General features: G+C 37.3%; 1 protein-coding gene across 1 annotated transcript in view; it reads right to left on the bottom strand.

The window, feature by feature from the left end:
* The window catches only part of LOC137659277 (uncharacterized), a 32,974-nt gene that overhangs the window by 10,465 nt on the left and 7,509 nt on the right, over nt 1-15,000 (bottom strand). Inside the window, exons 3-11 of the mRNA XM_068394305.1 lie at nt 14,593-14,851; nt 13,725-13,848; nt 12,898-13,070; nt 11,766-12,044; nt 11,113-11,236; nt 8,606-8,805; nt 5,483-6,316; nt 3,528-3,867; nt 2,348-2,493 (exon numbers count right to left, since the gene is read on the bottom strand). Coding sequence (XP_068250406.1) covers nt 2,348-2,493; nt 3,528-3,867; nt 5,483-6,316; nt 8,606-8,805; nt 11,113-11,236; nt 11,766-12,044; nt 12,898-13,070; nt 13,725-13,848; nt 14,593-14,851 — 2,479 coding nt within the window. The remainder of the gene's footprint in view (nt 1-2,347; nt 2,494-3,527; nt 3,868-5,482; nt 6,317-8,605; nt 8,806-11,112; nt 11,237-11,765; nt 12,045-12,897; nt 13,071-13,724; nt 13,849-14,592; nt 14,852-15,000) is intronic.

Below are 15,000 nucleotides of genomic sequence, written 5' to 3'. Positions count from 1 at the left end.
TTTATTGATTAACTTATCTGATTCCTCATAGGAAATAAGGTTTGCAAATAATCATCGGAAGTAAAAAAAAAAAAAAAAAATAAAGAAAATAGAAAAACGTTTTCAGATATTCTTAGTGTTTGGCTATTAAGGTTTGCAACTTTGCATGGAACGTTTTCGAATAATGTTTGGAAATTGCTAAGATGGGCATTAAAATATTAGCAGGGGAATATATGTATACACTTGAAAATCTGCCAGGCATTTACCGTTTTCAAAACGGATATATTGACGTAAAGTATTGATATTACGGTCACCAACCAGTAAAAGATAATAACAAAGTAGGGTTAAAATTACGGTCGCATGTATTTTACTGAAATACGACTGAGAACAGTTTATTTTACGGTGACTTTCCGATTAAAATTAGGGTTTTTTAAGTGAACTGTATATATATATATATATATATATATATATATATATATATATATATATATATATATATATATATATATATATATATATATATATATACATACATGTAACACAAAATACCTTGGACAATAATTACATTTGTTAAGAGTAGACGACGTTTGCATAACGCTTTTAATATCATCAATGAATTCGTCTAAAAAGAACATAGTTTTGGTTACAACTGAAGACCTGAAAGTCAGTCATTGTCAGAGAAAGAAGAACACAAGAACCTGTGGATAATAATCTACTCAAAAAAGAACATATTTATTAAAGATCGCATGGCAAGGTAAATTGATACAATACAATATCTACACAATACAGTAAATACAACAGTAGATACACCCAACAGTCTCACCAACATGTATTTGATGATCTGCAAGAAAAAAGAGAGCTACAGATGATAATATTAATGAGAGAAAGAGAGAAGTCTAGAAGAATTAACCCTCTGGTGATCACGTCAATAAATTTCAACAGACGGTGTGTCCTTTCTAAAACACGAGAAATTACTCCTCATAAACATCAAATATTTGTTCAAAGACCTATGATATAAGTTGGAATTAGGTAAACAAACTTTATAGCTCTTTATAGATGTCAAATATGTGCTAGAGAGTTGGTAGGAGGCTTCCCAGTATAAATGCAACTAGTTTTCCAAGTCATAGATATCAAATCTGTGCTCGAGATCCTAGACCATTTTGATACTCATCATAGATACCAAATTCGTGCTCATGATGGATAGGAGGAATTGCTAATCCTAAAGAATGAATGAGTAGTACAATTAAGGCTACATGTTTGTGCTCAAAAGTTCATGGGAGTAATTACGATTGAGTATATATCTGGTATGATCCATCATACATAACAAATCTGTGCTCGAAAAGGGATTGGAAGAGCCAGGAGCCTACAAGAAGGTAAACAATTTGTATTTCTATCCTTAGGTTACATATTTGTGCCTAGAGTTCAGGGGAGGAACTACGAGTATGCGAAGGATTTCTGTTACGGATATCAAATTTGTGCTTGAGAATGAGAGGTAGGTTTAGGGTTGAGACTTTGCCTCTGCAACAACAGCGTCTCGGGCAAGGATTGGGGATAGCATGAGAAGAGATGGGCTAGAGGATTTGCCTCTACAACATCAGCTCCTCGGGCAAGGGTTGGGGGTAGCATGGGAAGAGGTGGACTACAGGTAGGTAGATATATTCCCAAAATCTGAATTTCATTTTCCTTCACATGCCTATAAAATTGACCTACTAACCCTCCAGACACTCATCCAGTGTTTGTCTTTCGTAATACTGGTAAAGTGTCATGTCCTCAAAGTACGTGTCATTAGACACCGGTAATGTACTGGTGTCCAGGTCTGACAACTCGCAGTTCTCTGGGGTAAAGGATCTAGAAATTAAAGGAAAAAAAGAGACATAATTCGAGGTTAATACGTTTTCGCCATGATCTCTGGTTTGGGTTTGTGCTTGATCTAAGACTGATTTAAACATCTGTTGACAATTGGATGACCACAATGGCTCCAGTTAATCCTTGGTTTTGGTCGGTTGGTACCTGTAGAAAGTGTTTAAACATTTGGATTACTGCCACAAATGTAGGGTCCTGGTGGCTACATGTAGAGAAAAGTAACCAAATCAGGTATCCTAATTTAGCTATGCAAGGAGCTGGATTGCTGACCATGTAATTGTTTATTAAATACAGTGTGTTTGAAGGCATCTGTAGCCACAAGTCTGGTTTGAGTTAATCAAATCTTTGATACTAAATAGTTTACTTTTGGTCTGAGCAATCCAAGTCATTTCAAGCCAAGAGAAAGCAGAGTTGATGCATCAACACGGCTGCAAAGAATCACACAGTGAAATGAACACATCATATGATAAGTCACAGCACCATTTGGGTATGTCACGAGGCTTACCCTCTTGGCAATCGGCTGATCGCTGCCCTGAGTGCTCGAAGTAGTCACTGCTTGCATCTGTATCGAAGTGCGAAGGATTATCCAGCCGGAGGTAGGTGTGGGTGTCTTCGTTGGATAGCTCGCAATTATCCCTAGTGGTTCCATACCTAAGAACATGCTTATAGGTAAGACCTGTGATGGGCTCTACTGGGATGTGGAGTGAATTTTAATGAGTGACAGACAAAGATGAAAGAAATTATCTGTGAAATGAAGAACGTGAATTGATGTGGACGTGATGCCGGGAATTTAATTTAGGTGCCGTATTCTAAGTCTGAATACTTTGTGGAATCTTAACTATTTGGACTATTGAATATGTTTCCAGTGAGGACGAGAATTGAATTCAGGTACCACACTCAAGGTCTAAACACTAAGGGGAATCTTGACTGTATAGGAAATTGAATAAGTTTGATTTAAATAAGGTTTTTGCATTAATTCAGAGGTTCTCTGATTCATTTAATGGGGTCAGATTTTATTGCAATAAGGATAAGATGTATGTTTTTTTTCTTGTTTGCGAAGGGAATGGCTACTTAACGCTGGATATGGACATGGAATGCGCATACAAAGGGACTAACCAAGAAATTGGACAACAAAATTAAACAATCAAGAAAAAAGAAAAAAGGAAAAGTTTTGAATAGTGACTGAAGATGATGAATAGAAGGCACATGAAAACCAAAAGAGTAGAACAGAATTATACTAGAGTGATGACCATATTTAGAAAAAACTGTAGAACAGGTTTTCTAGATACAGCAGCTGAATTTACTCATAACTGAACATGAAAAAAATAGGAAGTGAAGTCATCAGTTGTACATGTAGGTTCCTGAGTATTATATCAATGAAAGGTATTGAAAGCTAGAAAATACTCAAGTTAAGGATAAAGTGCATTTAGACTTTAACTGAAACAAACAAAATATCACACCTTCCTCATAATGAATTAATTTCTAGTTTCACGATTATTTTTCATTTCCTGATAAAGTGCAATATTTAACCGTTTATTCTTTGTTAAGTAAACAACTGTGATTTTTACTTCAATGATTAAAGTATCCTTGCTCACTTAGTCTCAAGAATCCTGACTTTTAACACAAGTACATTGTCGTCTAGAGTCCTTATGATCTTATGAAAATATCTTTGTCTCAATACACACCTGTAGTTGAAGCTGCGGCAGGTGTACGACCTCTGGGCTAGACACTCCCTCTTGCAATCACTTAGGGAGCTAACTGTCATATAGTCCCGAATGTAGGGTGAGCGGAGTCTCAGTCGTGTGCCTACTGGCTCAAAATTATCGGAATCATAGCACCTAGAGGATGCCAAGCCTCCGCTGGAAGACCCGAACGGATCACCAGAGGAGCTACCGAAAGACGAGCCCCCGCCAAAGGATGAGCCTCCACTGTAGGGCGGCGGCCGGTTGTATGGTCTGCTGCTGCTGCTACTGCTACTGCCAAAACCAATGCTGTTGCCTGAAATACCAACAACACTGTTGGCTCCTGAAAGGTAATGGTTCGCCCAAGATGGGCTTTCATCAGTAAGCTACAGAGAGTACACTACATGCCAATTCAGCTCCTTCTGTTGTGTATTACGATGCGGCAGCTGGTGCTACGTGGGAGTTTACTCTTGGCTGTTTTGTCACACAGTGGTTAGATTAATGAGATCAACAGTGGCTGCAAAACATAAAAGTGCTTTTGTAAGTCAACGTTAGCTTTTGAGTATTTTTGGTTTGTTAGTTTAGTCACACAGTGGCTATGATCATAATGCTGTAACTATGTTTCCACTACTGTGAGTAAAAGTGTAAAGTAGGGTGAAAAAGTGTAGCTAGAGCTGTGTATATACTTCATCAAGATATACTTATGACCTATACTAGATAGCTGATTAAAAGTTTCACCTAAAATCAACCTGAATCCTATTTTTTTTTTTTTTGTGATTTATTAACTTTCTAAGTCTTTGTAAATGATGAAAATTGATTCTGTGAAAAATCTAAGACTATTTATACTACCATTCCAGTATACTTATTTAGATTACTAAGTAAATACCCTAATAAGTTTTAGGTTTTGCTTACATTAGAAAATTTCTAGTTCTTTTCACGTTATTGAAATACAGAAATCCATACAAGACTGGCCAAAATTTAAAAAAAATACATATATGAACTTCATTTCACTTGAAATAAAAAGGACAGCATATTTTACTCTACTGCAGTAGTTGGAGAATGACCTGTTAAGTGGCAGTTGTTTGATAATACTAGCAACTGAGTAGTAACCCCTCTGGCATTAAAAAGTTATGTTAGTACAGATTTGACAGATAAAGATATGGCTAAATGTCTACAGATATGCCAAATAAAAAAGAAATAGATGTGATCTCAGAAATGCTGATCTAAAAGAAAGAGATCAGCCATACTTCTAAGCATCAATGGATGCAAATACTCTTCCATACAAGTTATATTTGCTATTTAAGATCTTTGGTAACAAAGGTTGTGATTTATGTTTATACACCAAAATGTTTTCTTGATGAGTTTGAAAGCATATGGTTAGAATTCTTCATGCAATACTTGGTTGTAACTGTTCTGTGTGGGTATCAGAACCAATAGATATCCTCCGAAGAATCGTGTGAAACAAGATGAAGAAATTGTCAGTGTCTTAGGTCTTCTACTGGTTCTTCTTGCCTTGTTACCTGAAGTGATAGCACTGTATTCATTAAATCGCTTGCTCACTTCTAGGTCATGAAATATGCCTGGAATATAACTGTAGCTGTGGCGCAAAACTGTTAATCCTCATTGCATATTGTTTTTCATGCAGAAACGGCTGAATAATTGAAAGCCATGCACCGTTTTCTCATTGGTAACACATCAGCTTCTGAGAAAGAGGATGTACAAGTAATATATTTACTGCATCTTAAGGGATTCCAAAAATTAGTAAAAAGCATCCATGCAAATTATGGAATTGTTTGAAAACACACTCATGCAGGGTTATGGTTAAACTGCACACACTTATAATGGTATTCATGCAAAACTGATAATGGTTATAAGCGAAAAGAATGCCATGCACTTGAAACACTTTTCATGGTAACATTTAAAAAGCCAGAATTTCAATTCATGCTTATTGGCTGTACCTTCCCCGCTGTCCATGGGGGACACAGCAGTTCCTCTGGTCGCTCCCGTTGAATCAATTGGGCGTTCTCCTCCAAAGGTGCCGGTGTTAAATCCAAGCCCGCCTGATGGCCTTCTGCTGTCAAATCCAAAGCTACTAGTTTGACGTCCTCCATTATTGGTGGTTTCTCTAAAGTCAGTGCTGATGGGGTTGAAGAGTCCAGGCTGGCCGTCGAGAGCACCACTTGAAGGTCGGAATCTCCTGTCACTGCTACTACCAAAACGACTGTCTCCAGTTTCACTTCCTCTGCTATCAAAGTTACCACTGCCAAAACCACCACTTCCTCCTCTGGATCCACCAAAACCATTGGTACTCCCTCTAGAGCCACCAAAGGCATTGCTGGTACCCCTAGAGCCACCAAAACCATCACTGGTGCCCCTAGAGCCACCAAAACCATCGCTGCCACTTCCAGAACTGCCAAAGCCATTGCTGCCACTTCCAGATCCACTAAAGCCACTGCTGCCACTTCCAGAGCTGCCAAAACTGTTGCTGCCACCTCTTGAGTTGCTGAAATTGTTGGCCCCTCCAAAACTACCGGCACTGTTGCTGCCGGAGCCCGATCCTTCAAAGCCACCACTGCCTGAGAAGGAGTTGCCCGAACTCACTCTAGTGCCAGATTCACTGACAGTGGAAAACCTACTGCCAGAGACCGGCCGGTTAAGACCTGTCTGACCGGCGCTCCCCGGACCTGATTCTCTAACGCCTCCTGAGGAACTATGATCTGCAGGTACGCCAGTCCTGTCCCCGGCGGCTACAGCGCCGGCGGACCCTTCGGCTCGATTCACCACCAGGTTTTCTAACAAGGGCAAACCTCGTGAGCATAAGCATGGGATTCTTTCTCAAAACTTCTGAAACTAGTGTCTCTAGCACCATCGATCTACTCTAGTCTAGGTTAAGCATTTTACTGGTTTTAGTCAGTGTTTTGAAGAACCAAAAGATCCAGAACTCAATTGACAATTAGTGTACCCATGGTGCAATGGGAAAAGAAGTACTGGACACAGTTAATCATAAGTAATTAAAGTATATTACTGTCTATTGAATGTATTTTATAGATATGAAAATTGGAAGCATGAAGACTTCACGGAGAAACATTGTATTCATAAAACAATTTGCCCTATCTCTAATTTGGTATAAAGCAGATAGGACAGAAATTAAATGAATTATTCATCAATTAGATCCAACTGTAATATTTGGGTATTTGTTGTAAATTAATATGAATTAAGTTATTAAACTTTTGATGTAAATACAAGTAATTTTATACCATATAGTCTTCATACGGTGAAATATGTATTAAATATTCTAATCTAGTTACCTTGGTCAATTGCTAAGAAGTGTCCTCTGTTTATCAAATAGGCAAAATACTACTTATAAAGCTCCATTCGGCATCTACTTCATCATACATCCGTAGTCCTCACTCAAAATCAACAATCATCACTCAAAAGATCCATAAAAATCACACAAGATCAGAAGTTTTCAATAAATAAACTATAGGTTTAACACAAGTCCTTATAGGAAATTCACAGGTCATTAAGTCAAGTTTCACTTAATTCATACCTGGTATATTTGGGAAAGGGAAGAACAAACGTACGGATGCACATACATCAAGACTATATAGAGCTACCCTGAGCACTTAAGATTTTCCATAAAATTCAAAGCCTTTTAAGATTGTGTCGTTTTTTGTAAAAGGGGGAGAAAGGGTGTCCAGCCGGGTCTTATTATTGTTATAGAGAGGAAAGGGGATCTCCTACTCTCTCTCTCTCTCTCTCTCTCTCTCTCTCTCTCTCTCTCTCTCTCTCTCTCTCTCTCTCTCTCTCTCTCTCTTTCGTGAACATACCGTGTCAAGTCACAGAAATAAAAGATTCTAAAAAAGGTAAACTAAGAACCCTTTAGCCCACTTAGGAAGTCCCTCTGTTGGTGTCTTGTATGCAACAGGGGCTACTTAGATGATGGAATTACGTATACATGTATATACATATACAATATTAATGTATATTTATGTCTTGACAGAAATTTTATGATGGGAGGTTTTATCAACAGTTAGTTTTCTTAATTTTTTTTTTCTTTTCAAAATATCTTAGATTTGGAATAAGGGATTCTTAAAGGACCAAACCTGGCGTACGTTCATAAGTTAAAATTATTAAATATATATATATATATATATATATATATATATATATATATATATATATATATATATATATATATAAATAGATATATATACATATATATATATATACATACATACATACATACATACATACATACACCGGTATATGCACACATATGTATGTATGAATCTATATAACTACATACTGTATATTTACATGTATATTTTTTGTACATACACACAGCTTTATCTAGATGCATGAATATATTTGCATGGTTTACTAATGAATAATTTGCATAAGTACGTATTGTGAGATTTCAGATTTATTATAAATATTCATAGCAAGTACGGAATCTTTATCATTTTTAGAAATCAAAAAGTATCTGGGTTCAAGTTCATTCAACTATAGTTTTTCATACGAGATATTACCGATGTTTAATTCATAGAAATGAAAAGTTAAACTTAGATGTTTTTCATTCATAAAAAAATTACTCTTTTGGGATCAAATCACCTGAGGAACTTCAAAGGCCTATCATGCTGAATATGAGATTTTAATTCAATAAAACTTCTCCTAGATAATTCCTTTCATATAGATATATTCTGTCACCCAATTAAGGTTTTCAGATGTTGACTTAGGGCTTTCCTTTGATGCTCCCTTCTAATGATGGAACCTTTTTATATCCATGGTAACAGATACATGCAACCACGGCGGCAATATTTTTCAAGCCGAATTAATGTATTAGTAATATTTTTTCTTGTAGTTTCACCCTATTTATAAAACTTTCCTTTTTCATAATATGCTATTTTTAATATTTATTCTTGTTCTAGTGCTATTTTTCTCTCTGAGGCAGTAATTACATTATGTTCCACTACCCTAGCAACATAAAATTTGTCAGCCTACTTGTAAACACTCCAGATTGCGAAGTATAACCAAGCAAAGAAGGCAATGAACGACTCCAAAATCGAATGAGAACATACCCATAAGGTTTTCGTAGTAGTCCATCTCGTTGTCGTAGACGAGGTTTCCGTTGAGCTGGTCGTACTCGGAAAGCTGACACGTCTGGTACCTCTCTGAGTACATGACTGATCGGCAGGTGAAAGACCGCTCCTCCAAACACTCGTCCAGGCATTCGGCTAAGGTCAAGCGGGAACGTTCGCGTCCTCTGTTGCCTCGGAAACTGGAAAGAAGGATTTTGTTATTTAGGTAGAATTTACTGGCAAAGGATTAAAGAGGATTTTAGTTTTAGCAGATCTGCTGATGCTTCACTATTATTATTATTATTATTATTATTATTATTATTATTATTATTATTATTATTATTTGCTAAGCTACAACCCTAGTTGGAAAAGCAGGATGCTATAAGCCCAGGGGCCTCAACAGGGAAAATAGCCCAGTGAGGAAAGGAAACAAGAAAAAATCGATTATTTCAAGAACAGTAACCAAATTAAATTAGATATTTCTTATGTAAATTAATAAAAACTTTAACAAAACAAGAGGAAGAGAAATAAGATAGAATAGTGTGCCCGAGTGTACCCTCAAGCAAGAGAACTGTAACCCCTGACAGTGGAAAACCATGGTACAGAGGTTATGGCATTACCCAAGACTAGAGAACAATGGTTTAATTTTGGAGTGTCCTTCTCTTAGAAGAGCTGCTTACCTTAGCAAAAGAGTCTCTTCTACCCTTACCAAGAGGAAAGTGGCCACTGAGCAAGTACAGTGCAGTAGTTAACCCCTTCGGTGAAGAAGAATTGATTGGTAATCTCTGTGTTGTCAGGTGTATGAGGACAGAGGAGAATATGTAAAGAATAGGCCAGACTATTCGGTGTATGAGTATGCAAAGGGAAAGTGAACTGTAACCAGAGAGAAGGATCCAATGTAGTACTGTCTGGCCAGTCAAAGGACCCCATAACTCTCTAGCAGTAGTATCTCAACGGGTGGCTGGTGCCCTGGCAAACCTACCACAGTAAAATTTAAAATGCTGAAGATTGGAATAGATTAGAATCTCATGTGAACAGAACTTTTTCTCTTACACGTCATAACATACTCTGAAAAGAAATGAATCTCAGGTAGCTGCATACGATGAGCTAACTTAGAATCTTGATTTTTTAAAGATTATCTTGAACGAGTCTGAGAAGTACAAGAATTTTTTAACGTAAGAAAATGTATATCTTGGATAACTCACAGCCTGTATGTTGATTAAGCTTTTATCAACTGGACCTTGACGACTCTTCAGTTGTGCTCCCTAAAGGGGACTTCCTTAGTCTTCCTGGGCCTCCCCAGGTCTCAGTGGAACTATCTGAGCCCCCTTGGGCCTCCCCAGGATTCAGGGGAACTTCCTTTTCTGGACCATCTTGGCCTTCCCCAGGGCTCAGGGAAAATTCTTGGCCCTCCCCATGACTTAGAGGAACTTTCTGGGTCCCCTGGGTCTCCCCAGGGATCAGGGAACTTCCTGATATTAAATTGAAATCCATAATTGTAGAACTAGCTTTATCTCTAAGGTTAACTGGGAATAGGAATAAGAATAGATATGAGTAAGAGAGAGTCTTCAGTGTAGAAAAATTTGTGTAGGGCAAGGGAATCATGAGGACTGCTAAGGCTGTAGTTTTCTAAAACCCGAAGTGGCTGAAAGATCCCAAGCTTGGGAGGCCTTGAGACTGCGAGACCTGCAACAGATGGGAATATTGCAATATTGGCTAAGAACTGGAATTTCCTTGGATGTTTGTTACAGGAATTGGGGCTCCCTGATCTCCTACAAAGTCAAACTTTGTATAGTTTACAAAGATCTGGGAAGTTGTAAAGGCAGAAGTAACTCTAGTTGGTATGGATTTAATGACAAGCTAACAAAAAGGAAGTTGAATAATTTTCAGCTTTGGAAGCTACAAGGCCAGTAGAAGATAGGAACAAAGCAAGATTTGGAACATGGGAAAAGTTGACCCAGTTCTGTAGCTGGGGAGACCATTCGTCTGTTCCACTATGAGGTAAATGTTAAAAGGTGTTGGACAGCAAGAGGAAGATAGGTCATTAGAAGGAAAATAAGATGGCATAGCTTGGAGCTGAAAGGCAGCAGCCAAGCATCTTAGCTAATGCTTATTATGCACTGCACTAGAACTGACAGTATTGAGTTCTATATTCAAAGCAGTTTTTCCCAGCATTTTTGGTTGTAACCCTAAATGTAGTCTTAACCTGGAGTAGCGACCTTAAATCCAACCATATAGGTGGTCTGGTGTTTTAGAACCACGCCATATTTGTTACTATGTGTCCAGTAGAATCCTTACCATGCCCTACTAAAGTATATCTGCTACATTAATAAAAATAAAAATGTGAAAAGCTCTGATTTATTGAGATATATTTTTGTAAGACTCTGCCGACCTTCTGAAATGCTCTCGCGACCCTAATTTTGGCCGCGACCCTGTGGTTGGAAACCACTGCCTTAACGGGTTAAGGCTAGAGGGAATAAGATTATAAGAACGTAGAGTAATTTTACCCAGAATTAAGTTGAAGCCTGCTGTTTCTGAAGAGCTGGAATGCTGTTCGGACATCTCGGTACCTTCTTTGGTTTAACTGTTGTGTGTCGGAATCCTCAAAGACGTATTCTCCTTTCACGTTATCTGAAGCAGAGAGGTTATTATTATCTCTTTTGGAAAATGAAACTTAAAGTTGTCTTTTCATCAGGACTATAAATGGATGAATGTTATGCAAAAACAGGGGAAAATATTGAGTGAAATTTGACTATTTCGTCGTTGAAGACGTCAACAACAATATTATTTTGATTTTCCCTGTCGTTTTTTTTGGCCTCTGAGCATTACGTGTCCTGTGGGTTTTACATACACACACGCACACACACACGCACTCACACACACACACGCACACACACACGCACTCACACACACACATGCACTCACACACACACACACACACACACACGCACTCACACACACGCACGCACGCACGCACGCACTCACACACACACACACACACACATATATATATATATATATATATATATATATACATATATATATATATTTCTTTATTTATAAATATATATACATATATATCTGGTTTATTCATCCACAAAAATCAATGCCTAATTGCTCACAGCTCCCACATGTAACCTGCCCCTTCGTCTCCACTCACCTCCATCGATGCAAAGAAGCTCATAATACTCATTCTTGTCAGAGAGAGACGGCCTCATATCACTGGCCCTGCTGTAGGAGTCCTCGTCAGAGAGGACACACGTCTTCGTCTGGGCCTCGTACTCGAAGCTCCTACAGAGGATGTCCTCCCCATCCAGACACTTGGCCTTGCACTCCTCGTGGGTCATCCCAGTTTGGACTAGGATGTCGTACGGACCACCCAGTTCCCGGTTCGTTTCCTTGACGAACATGAGCTTGTTCTTGGGGCACCTTCGGTCCACTGTTGGTGGAAAGATTGGTGAGGTTTCATTTATTATTATTATTATTATTATTATTATTATTATTATTATTATTATTATTATTATTATTATTATTTTCTAAGCTACAACCCTAGCTGGAAAAGCAGAATGCTATAAGCCCAAGGGCTCCAGGAGGGAAAATAGCCCAGTGAGGAAAGGAAATAAGGAAATGACCTACAAGAGATGTAATCAACAGTTAAAGTGAAATATTTTAAGAACGGCAACAGCATTAAAGTAAATCTTTCATATAAAAAAGCAGAAGAGAAATGAAATAGAGTAGTGTGCTCGAGTGTACCATTAAATAAGGTAACAAGATAAGACTAAATCTTTTATATGTAAAGTATAAAAACTTTAAAAAAGAGTGAGAGAAATAAGATAGAATAGTGTGCCAGAGTGTACCCTCAAGCAAGAGAAATCCCAACGTATTATACAAAGATTTAAGGAACAAATGCCATTTCAATCAATCAATTTATCTTATTTTTAATTTGATATAAGGCACAAATGGATATAGAAGGCACAAATGGATAAAAATCAGAGGGAAAAGGTATAAAATACGAAGATTTAAGGAACAAATGCCATTTCAATCAAGTAATTTACCTTATTTTCCATTTGATTTAAGGCACGCGTGGATAAAAATTACAGGGAAAAGGTATAAAATACGAAGATTTAAGGAATAAATGCCATTTCAGTCAAGTAATTTACCTTATTTTCCATTTGATTTAAGGCACACTTGGATAAAAATTAGAGGGAAAGGGTTCCATAACTGTAATTAAGGCACACATGGATAAAAATTAGAGAGAAAAGGTCTTGTAACTATATATTTGAGGGACTTACCTGAGAGGCAGGTATTTTCGAAGTAATCGAATCTTGGGTTTGGCTGGAGCTTATGTGGGTGTGTTCTCCTGGTATAGCCCGTATGGTAACACCTCGTGTTTTCATGGTCAAACGAACCAGCTCGACAAACCCTGGTGTTGTTGACATTCTCCTCTGCGTATTGACTCAAACACCTGTTACAAATATTAAACAGATATTTTTCTTTAGCTGGCTTTACATAATTAACAATTAGTTATTCTCTGGATATTGACTCAAACACCTGTTACAATATCAAACCGATATTTTTCTTTAGCTGGCTTTACATAATTAACAATTAGTTATTCTCTGGATATTGACTCAAACACCTGTTACAATATCAAACCGATATTTTTCTTTAGCTGGCTTTACATAATTAACTATTAGTTATTCTCTGGATATTGACTCAAACACCTGTTACAATATCAAACAGATATTTTTCTTTAGCTGGCTTTACATAATTAACAATTAGTTATTCTCTGGGTATTGACTCAGACACCTGTTACAAATATTAAACAGATATTTTTCTTTAGCTGGCTTTACATAATTAACTATTAGTTATTCTCTGGGTATTGACTCAAACACCTGTTACAAATACTAAACGTATTTTTCTTTAGCTGGCTTTACATAATTAACTATTAGTTATTCTCTGGGTATTGACTCAAACACCTGTTACAAATACTAAACGTATTTTTCTTTAGCTGGCTTTACATAATTAACTATTAGTTATTCTCTGGATATTGACTCAAACACCGGTTACAAATATTAAACATATATGTTTCTTAAACTGGAATAAGAAAACCAATGCTTACTTATCCTGGCACTCCTCAAGGGACTTGGCTTGGACAGTGATGGAATCATGAGGCAGGAAATCCATTTCTCTGATCCTCTCGATGACGTATTTCATAGTTGGGCACTCTGTTTTGACAGCTGAGGCTGGTAAGGAGATTAGAGATCTTAATTTTACAGAGACAAAGGATGGGATGATGAGTTTATTTCCTGATGGGTAAAAATTGTTTGGGCTATGTTATATTTCTGCTTACAAATTCATATATGACTAGTTGTTTAAATAACTGATTGTTATTAGAAAATGTTCGTGACCCTTTAAATGTTCCTGAAAAACTGATGAGGTTAGGATGAGAGATGGGTATTCAAAAGTTTACATGTTCTAGTATTCAAATTATTATAAGATGATACTTAGAATTAAACTAAAGTGTTTAAATTGGCGAAACACCCAAGATTTAACTGCAAAATATCTCCTCTTATTTGAAAAGAATAAGTTTAATAAATTCTTTGGATTTACATTTCTAAAAGTAGATAGATAAACTTTGTACCAACTCTTTAACTTTGTAATATCTCATCACACACACACCTTAGTACTAATTTTTCAGTATTAAATGTCCCAGCTGATAATAATCCATTGAGTTAACTTTACTCTTCAACTAGAACCTAGCTATCTAACCTAGATTTAGACCCCGCAGCTTAATTATCATCATTATTATTACTAGATAAACTGCAACCCTAATTGGAAAAGCATAATGCTATGAGCACAAGGGCTCCAATAGGGAGGATAGCTTATGGAGATAAGGAAGTAAGGGACGAGATAGAATAGTATGCTTGAATGTACCATCAAGCAAGAGAACTCTAACCACTAATTGCAAACTATCTCTCCATACTCACCTTCATAGCAGACTTCCCTCATGTGAAAACTTCCGTTTGCCTTCTTGTAGCGGACTTCGTCGAACTGTCCCAGGGGCCTGTATGTGAGGCATTTGGTCTCTGTGTACTCCAGGTTGAAGTTGTAGCTGCTGAATCTCTTTCCGGGAAAGTAATCAAAGCCTACGCAGGTCGTTGTGATGTCTGTCTCAGAAGTCTTGTCCTTCAAGCACAAGTCCTCACATTTGGCCAGGACATTTCCCGGTGTTTCCTTTAGTCTAATCTGATGAGTAAATGAAGGCCATGAGTAATTCTGCTATGTGGACAATCTTACTATACTTTTTTTTTAGTTTTATGTGTTTAAGAAGGAAGGGATAAGAACTTTTCCCCTTTTGGGATTCTATTTTCCTACTAACCAGTTATGAGTCTTAG

This window comes from Palaemon carinicauda, chromosome 19, assembly GCF_036898095.1.
Source record: "Palaemon carinicauda isolate YSFRI2023 chromosome 19, ASM3689809v2, whole genome shotgun sequence".
Classification (NCBI taxonomy): Eukaryota; Metazoa; Arthropoda; class Malacostraca; order Decapoda; family Palaemonidae; genus Palaemon; species Palaemon carinicauda.
The sequence above is the reverse complement of the archived record's forward strand: the minus strand, read 5'-3'. Positions and strand labels throughout refer to the sequence as shown.